Genomic DNA, 9,194 nt, shown 5'->3' with positions numbered 1-9,194 from the left:
TATTAAAAGAAAAAAGGATATAAAGGATCAAGGAAAGAACTAAGAGGATACACAGAAAAAAAGTATCACCAAAATATTTCCAATTAAAAAGTTAAGAACTAAGAGGATACATAGAAAAAAATATCACCAAAATATTTCCAATTAAAAAGTTAAGAACTAAGAGGATACACAGAAAAAAATATTACCAAAATATTTCCAATTAAAAAGTTAATTGAAGTTGAAATTTGAACATTAAGTCAATGATTGAAAATTTAAAATTTTTTAATTAAAAAGTTAATTGATACAATAAACTTTTAATCAAATTCGGAAGACTAAGTCAGTTATAAAAGTGATGAACATTTTTTTAAATATTTAATTAAATTTTTTTTTCAAACAATCAGTTGTTAATCCAAATAAAAATTCTAAGCCAATTCAGAATGTAATTGAAAATAGTTTCCTTTTTTTAATTAATAAATTCATTGAGTTTTGCAATCAACATCAATTTAATTGAATCAATTTAAAAAATTAATTGAAATTTGGTAATGAAATCAATTAATTTTTTAATCAAGAATTTTTTCTATGCCCAATTAAAACTGTGATTGATACTATCGTTTTCGTAATTGAAGACATTTCAATTAAAAAATTAATTGGATCAATTAATTTCGTGATTGAATCAGAAAAAAATTTTTTGTGTGTACCATGAGGAAAGAAAATATATTTTAAATGAAGATTTCTATACAGTGGAAAGAAAAAAAGTTGTTGGGAAAATTATTAAATTAAATTAATTTAAACTAAATAAAATTTAATTAAAAATATAAAATTTAATTAATTAAATGTACACAATTAATTTTTTAATATGTCTTCAATCATAGTTTTAATTGGACATTAAAAAAACTTGATCAACAAAGTAATTGGTTTCATTAGAAAATTGCAATTAATTTTTTAATTGATTCAATTAAAAATTTAATTGATGTTGATTGCAAAACTCAATTAATTTTTTCATTAAAAATTTAGCTATTTTCAATTACTATCCTAACTGAATTAGTGTTTTTAGTTTGAAAAAAAAAAATATTTTTCGAAATAAATTTTTAGTAAGAAATTCAAAAATTTTCTGTCACTTTTTGAATTGAGTTAGTCTTACGAGTTTGATTAAAAAGTTAATTGTATCAATTAATTTATTTATAATTAATTTATTTAAAAATTTAAAAATTTCAACTTCAATCAACTTTTTTATTTGAAATATTTTGGTTATATTTTTTTTCTGTGTAGTTATTAAATTAAAAACCTATGTTTTAAAGTATACAGTATTTTCATTTTTCAGTGTATTAAAATAAAGTAAATTCTGTTTATTATTTTCTATATAATTATAAGATACGGCAAGGAATAGTTCCTTAATATTTTAAATTTTATATAATGGTTTCAATACAGTATTGGGAAAATTATTGTATTAAATTAATTTTAACTAAATAATTATTGTATTAAATTAATTTAAGCTAAATAAAATTAAACTAAATTAATGTTAACTAAATTAAATTAAATAAAAAATAAATTAAATGTAGTTATTAAATTAAAAACCTATATGTTTAATATATTCTATTTTTATTTTTTCAGTATATTAAAAAAACGTGAATTCTGTTTATTATTTTCTAAAATAATTATAAGAACCATTAAGGAATTCTCTATCATTTCTCTTATTTTTTTTATAAAAATTTCATTTGCAAAAAATGCAAATATTTTTTATATTTCAAAAAGAATATTAATGCGAAAAAAAAAACAAAACAAAAACTCACTAATCTCAAAATGATTTAAATAATTTGTTTGGCCTGTATGTTTGCTTAATGATGTCTGATTATTATATTTCCTTTTGTTTTGGGGGAATATTTTAAAAAACTCCCACAATGATATATTCATACACTTAAAAATGAACATAACAATTCATTGGTTTTCTAATTAATGATCGTAGATGATTCATATACACAGTAAAATGTAAAAAAAAAAAAAATAAAAATTATATAAAAAAACAAAAACAAATTTCTTCAAATTAGATTTCATTATGATACTTTGCATGGACATATTTAAAGTTAAATTAGCAAAAATATATAATCATCCTGTATTCTGAACTCTGAACTGAATTCTTCTACTACTCGCTTCGCTCTCTCTCTCATCATATTCACACGCCCAATTCGAAGAAATTAAAATTCATATTCGAATTCTAATTAAGCAATTCTTTCTTTATGACTGTGTATATATGAATATGATTGTTGAAGAAAATGGTTTTGTGAACATATGGAACTCATAATTCAAGTCCAAAGCATATGATGATATCCATACAACCGACAACCAATTCATATCGGTATGACAGACTAGTTTGTTGGGCCCTCATAAAACTCAAAGGAATAGAGGTTAGCCGCAAAATGCTAAGCTCTTTGAATTTATTATTATTCAAAAATTCAAAACACGTTTGAACTAATTTTCGTTTTCACAACAAATTATAGATAATTTCCTAGACCACAACCACAATGTAGATATAGGGAGAACGAGAGAGAGAGAGAGAGTGAGTGGATGGAGTTTGAAATGTTGGATCCATTCGATGCGGCAATTTGTTTGGTGATTCTCATGAAAATTATTATTTAAGATGTGGTATGTGTAGAACGCAATGTAGTAACAAAACAGAGATTAAAAAAATACACACATATACATCTGACAATTTCCTAAAAATTCAAGAAATGCTATAACAATTTTAAAAACAAAACATATTAGAGTAATCAACAGAGAGAGAAAATTTGCTGCAATATTATTATCACAGGAGAGTATTTAGACTAAGAAATAAATGTAAAAATTAATTTTTAACCACTTTTTACAAGTGTTACTTTTGTCTTTTAATTCTATAGAAAATTTTGTAAAAATTTTATTTCTACAGAAATTTTGTCAAAATTTTATTTCTATCGCAAATTATGTCAAAATTTTATTTTTATAGAAAATTTTCTCAAAATTTTAGTTCTATAGAAAATTTTCTCAAAATTTTAGTTCTATAGAAAATTTTGTCAAAATTTTATTCCTATAGAAAATTTTGTCAAAATTTTATTTCTATAGAAAATTTTGTCAAAATTTTATTTCTATAAAAAATTTTGTCAAAATTGTATTTCTATAGAAAATTTTGTCAAAATTGTATTTCTATAGAAAATGTTGTCAACATTTTATTTCAATAGAAAATTTTGTCAAACTTTTATTTCCATAAAAAATTTTGTCAACATTTTAATTTTATAGAAAATTTTGTCAAAATTTTATTTCTATAGACAATGTTTATCAAAATTTTATTTCTATAAAAAATTTTGTCAAAATTGTATTTCTATAGAAAATTTTGTCAAAATTTTATTTCTAATGAAAATGTTATCACAATTTTATTTCTATAAAAAATTTTGTCAAAATTTTATTTCTATAGAAAACATTTTTTATCAAGAGGAAATTTTTTCAAATTTTTTATCAAGAAGAAATTTTTTGGTTTCATTAGAAATTTTTGTCAAAATTTTATTTCCATAGAAATTTTTGTCCAAAATTTTATTTCTATAGAAAATGTTTATCAAAATTTTATTTCTATAAAAAATTTTGTCAAAATTTTATTTGTGGAAGATACTTTGGCAAACACCTTTGCTCTAGGGTGGCTAAAATATGTCTTTTCGTAAGGAGTTTGCCTATTAATCCCTATATCCATCCTTTGATTAACATCTATTTAAAGGGTGATTTGTTAAGAGCTTGATAACTTTTTTTTTTTAAAAAACGCATAAAATTTGCAAAATCTCATCGGTTCTTTATTTGAAACGTTAGATTGGTCCATGACATTTACTTTTTGAAGATAATTTCATTTAAATGTTGACCGCGGCTGCGTCTTAGGTGGTCCATTCGGAAAGTACAATTTTGGGCAACTTTTTCGAGCATTTCGGCCGGAATAGCCCGAATTTCTTCGGAAATGTTGTCTTCCAAAGCTGGAATAGTTGCTGGCTTATTTCTGTAGACTTTAGACTTGACGTAGCCCCACAAAAAATAGTCTAAAGTCGTCAAATCGCATGATCTTGGTGGCCAACTTACCGGTCCATTTCTTGAGATGAATTGTTCTCCGAAGTTTTCCCTCAAAATGGCCATAGAATCGCGAGCTGTGTGGCATGTAGCGCCATCTTGTTGAAACCACATGTCAACCAAGTTCAGTTCTTCCATTTTTGGCAACAAAAAGTTTGTTAGCATCGAACGATAGCGATCGCCATTCACCGTAACGTTGCGTCCAACAGCATCTTTGAAAAAATACGGTCCAATGATTCCACCAGCGTACAAACCACACCAAACAGTGCATTTTTCGGGATGCATGGGCAGTTCTTGAACGGCTTCTGGTTGCTCTTCACTCCAAATGCGGCAATTTTGCTTATTTACGTAGCCATTCAACCAGAAATGAGCCTCATCGCTGAACAAAATTTGTCGATAAAAAAGCGGATTTTCTGCCACTGATTTTGGTAATAAAATTCAATGATTTGCAAGCGTTGCTCGTTAGTAAGTCTATTCATGATGAAATGTCAAAGCATACTGAGCATCTTTCTCTTTGACACCATGTCTGAAATCCCACGTGATCTGTCAAATACTAATGCATGAAAATCCTAACCTCAAAAGAATCACCCTTTATTAGCAATAAATTTATTATTGAAAATTCCCAATTTAATTTTATTTTTTTATTTGAGTGTATAGGTTAAAGTCTTACAAATCTCAAATAGGAGCATTTATAATGACATAGAAACTGAATTTCGACTATAACAATCGAGCCCATACAAAACCTTCCTTCTGTATGTGGTTTGTGTTTTTTTTTTTTTGGTAAACAAAATGGAATCTTAGAAATAAATCTTATAATCCAATTAAAACGCTTCAATTTTTGAAACAAAAAAAAACACAGAAAAAATATCTACACAATAATAACAACAACCATAGCTACAACTCCAAGAACTATGAGTTACGCGACTCAATATCATTCGATAGGAGGACCGAAAGTCAGGCGGGCAAATCAACATAGATTGTGGTACGTAGAGGAAAAAAGTATGTTTGATGTTATATCTAATCACATGCATGTATCTTAAACTTGAATTAGATTAGAGACAGTGGTCTGAAGAGACTCTAAGAGAGAGAGAGAGAGAAAAAAGTTTTCGTTACCATCAAACAATGTTGCCTTACGGTGCGGTCATACTGGACAAATATTTGACAGTAATCAAAAACGAACTCTTCGCCACAATCAAACCAGCAAATATTTTTAGCTCATATTGGCTATATTACATCACGATAAAAACATCTTCCGAAAACTGTATTTAAATATTTTGAAAAAACTCATGGAAAAAAATTTTACACTCATTTTGGGCAAATTTTTGTCCAAATAAAATTTTGACAAAATTTTCTGTAGGAATAAATTTTTTTCCAAATTTTTTTACTAGAGAAAAAAACTTTCTATAAAAATTAAAAAAAAAAATCTATAGGAATAACATTTTGATAAAAGTTTTCTATAGGACTACAATTTTGGAACAATTTTCTGTAAGAATAGAATTTTGACAAAATTTTCTATAGGAATAAAATTTTGACAAAATTTTCCATATAGAAATAAAATGTTGACAAAATTTTCTATGGAAATAAAATTTAGACAATATTTTCTATAGGAATAAAAATTAGACAAAATTTTCTATAGATATAAAATTTTGACAATTTTTTTATAGAACTAAAATTTTGACAAAATTTTTTATGGGAATAAAATTTTGACAAAATTTTTTATGGGAATGAAATTTTGACAACATTTTTTATGGGAATGAAATTTTGACAAAATTTTCCATATAGAAATAAAATGTTGACAAAATTTTCTATGGAAATAAAATTTAGACAAAATTTTCTTATTGCTGCACGTCTTATTCACAGCTATGTTTCATTCAGGACACAAAGTGTCTACACTAATAATGAAGTGTCTTCCCCTCGGCCTATTTCACGGGGGGTTCCACAGGGATCAATACTAGGACCGCTGCTGTTCACTATGTATACAAACGATCTCCCACTGAATATTAGACACTGTCAGATACACATGTATGCGGACGATGTCCAGCTCTATATTGGCTACAATGCGGGAAATGTTGAGGAGACTATTGTCATGGTAAATGATGATTTGGCTAACGTTTGGACTTGGGCCATGGCCAATGGTCTCTGCTTAAATCCAAACAAAACAAAGTTCCTTAGAATCAGGAAGAGGGCTAATAGGGATACGTCAAATGTGGTCATTAAAATAAATGATCAGCCCATAGAACTTGTGGCACAAGCTAGAAATCTCGGTATGATTTTCAATGACAAGCTTACATGGTCTAACCATATAAACGCCGTTGTTGGCCAAACTTATCAGAAACTGCGATCGTTATGGGCTACGCAATCCTTTACCCCTTTGGATATTCGGTCTCTTCTTGTCAAATCATATATTATCCCGGGGCTGCTTTATGGATGTGAACTGTTCTCGAATTGCGATGCTAATAGTAAGTCTAAATTGAATAGGCTTTTTAATAACATCACACGATATGTTTATGGTTTGCGACGCTATGACTCGGTTTCTGAATATAGGGATGCATTGTTTGGGGTATCGTTGGAGAAACTAATGTCTATTAGAACTCTGATATTTTTACACAAGATTATACACTCAGGACATCCTTCATATTTGAGTCAAAGGCTAGTGTTTGCAAGATCAAACAGAGGAAGGAAGATTATACCTTTTAGACATACGAGCTTAGTCTCAGAATGGCATTTTTTCATAAATAGTGTCCGTCTCTGGAATTCACTACCAAATAGTTTACAACTCACCAGCAGCGCAGTAAATTTCAAATCTTCGTTATTCGACATCTTTAGTGTTCCACGTTAATGAATAGCCAAAGTTATTTATTCTTTATTATTATTATTTTTATTTATTATTATTATTATTATTTATCTTTTTTTTAATGTAAATTACGATCAATTGTTTTCTTTTTAATTTTTATTTTCCAATTGTTCTTATTGTTTATAATGTTACAGTGTTTTACTTTTAATTTTCCTATGCAATATTTGTTTAAGTTCTAACTTTGTATTATTGAAATTTAAAATCTTTGTTAAAATGTTTATGTTAGTTATAATGTTAATATTGTTATATTTTTCCGTTTTCTCACTTTGTAATACTTCATTATGGATACGTTTCCTGCACTCTAATTATAAGATATTGTTCTTGTTGTGTAAGACATAACAATAATAAATAAATAAATAAATAAATAAAAAAGAAACTTTAACTAATTTTTCTATAGAAATAAAATTTTAACAAAATTTTCTCTACAAATAAAATAAAATTTTCTATATAAATAAAGTTTTGACATAATATTCTGTAGAAATAAAATTTAACACAATTTTCTATAGAAATAAAATTTTGACAAAATTTTCTATGGAATTGAAATTTTGACAAATTTTTTTATGGAAATAAAACTTGACAAAAATTTTTCAATAGAAAAGAAATTTTCACAAAAATGTTTCAATAGAAATAAATTTAACAAAATTTCTATAGAAATAAAATTTGGACTAAATTTTCTATAGAAATAAAATTTTGACAAAATTTTCTACAGAAATAAAATGTTGAGAAAATTTTGTACAGAAATAAAATTTTGAGAAATTTTTGTGCAGAAATAAAATTTCGAGAAAATTTTCTACAGAAATAAAATGTTGTCAAAGTTTTCGATGGAAATAAAATTGTACAGAAATAAAATTTTGTCAAAATTGTAAATTGTACAGAAATAAAATTTTGTCAAAGTTTTCGATGGAAATAAAATTTTACCAAAATTTTCTATAAAAATAAAATTTTAACAAAATTTTCTATAGAAATAAAATTTTGACACAATTTTCTATAGAAGTAAAATTTCGAGTAAATTTTTTGTAGAAATAAAATTGTGAAAAACTTTTCTATACAAATAAAATTTTGACAAAATTTCTACAGAAATAACATTTTGACAAAATTTTCTATAAAAATAAAATTTTGACAAAAATTTTGTATAGAAATAAAATTTTTACAAAATTTTCTATGGAAATAAAATTTAGACAAAAACTTTCCATATAGAAATAAAATTTTTACAAAATTTTCCATATAGAAATAAAATTTTGGCAAAATTTTAGACAACATTTTCTATAGAAATAAAATTTTGTATAGAATTAAAAAAAAAATTGATAAAATTTTTTATAGAAATAAAATTTAGACAAAATTTTCTATAGGAACAAAATTTTTACAAAATTTTCTATAGAAATAAAATGTTGACAAAATTTTCTATGGAAATAGAATTTTTGACCATTTTTTGGAATGAAATGTTGACCAAGTTTTCTGTATGAATAAAATTTTGACAAAATTTTCTAAGGAAATAACATCTTGACAAAACTTTCTGTAGGAATAAAATTTTGACAAAATCTTCTATAGAAATAAAATTTGGACTATGTTTTCTATAGAAATAAAATTTGGACTAAATTTTCTATAGAAATAAAATTTTGAGAAAATTTTGTACAGAAATAAAATTTCGAGAAAATTTTCTACAGAAATAAAATTTTGTCAAAGTTTTCGATGGAAATAAAATTTTGACAAAATTTTCTATATAAATAAAGTTTTGACATTTTTCTATAGAAATAAAATTTTAACATTTTTCTGTAGAAATAAAATTTTAATAGATATTTTCTATAGAAAAAAATTTTGACAAAATTTTCCATATAGAAATAAAATTTTGACAAAATTTCCTATAGAAATAAAATGTTTCATTATTGTTTGGTGATTTCTTCTAAAATTGGTTAACAAAACCACTGTCTCTCCTACATCTAATACTGGTTGGTATGCAAAAGGATAGATGCATGGACGGACGGACAAACAAAGCGTTGCTTAAATGTCTTCCTCACTTAAAACACAATCTAGTCACAAACAATTGGCTAGGTTTTGTGTCTCATCGAAATAAAATGAAGCCAAGACAAAGCCTCCCATACAATCTAACACGTATGAGCAAATGAGGTTAGATGCTCTGGGGGGCTATTAGAATTATTAGCCTTTGAAAGCAAAATTCAAAGTAATTTCTACCAAAAAAAAAAAACAACGCAGCCGGCACAATAACAACTCTACGTGTTACTGGTTGTAGATTTGATTTGGTTTTGGGATATTTTGTCTTAAGGTTTCT

The 9,194-nt window shown here is 25.6% G+C and overlaps 1 protein-coding gene across 1 annotated transcript; it reads left to right on the top strand.

Moving 5' to 3' along the window:
* Positions 1 to 6,073: 6,073 nt before the first annotated feature.
* On the top strand, positions 6,074 to 6,892 carry LOC142230778 (uncharacterized). Its single transcript, XM_075301405.1, has one exon. The coding sequence runs from the start codon at positions 6,074 to 6,076 to the stop codon at positions 6,890 to 6,892; it is 819 nt and encodes a 272-aa protein (XP_075157520.1).
* The last annotated feature ends 2,302 nt before the right edge of the window (positions 6,893 to 9,194 follow it).

Source organism: Haematobia irritans, chromosome 3 (genome assembly GCF_050003625.1).
Source record: "Haematobia irritans isolate KBUSLIRL chromosome 3, ASM5000362v1, whole genome shotgun sequence".
Classification (NCBI taxonomy): domain Eukaryota; kingdom Metazoa; phylum Arthropoda; class Insecta; order Diptera; family Muscidae; genus Haematobia; species Haematobia irritans.
Note: the sequence above shows the minus strand (reverse complement) of the source record. Positions and strands in the feature narration are given on the sequence as shown.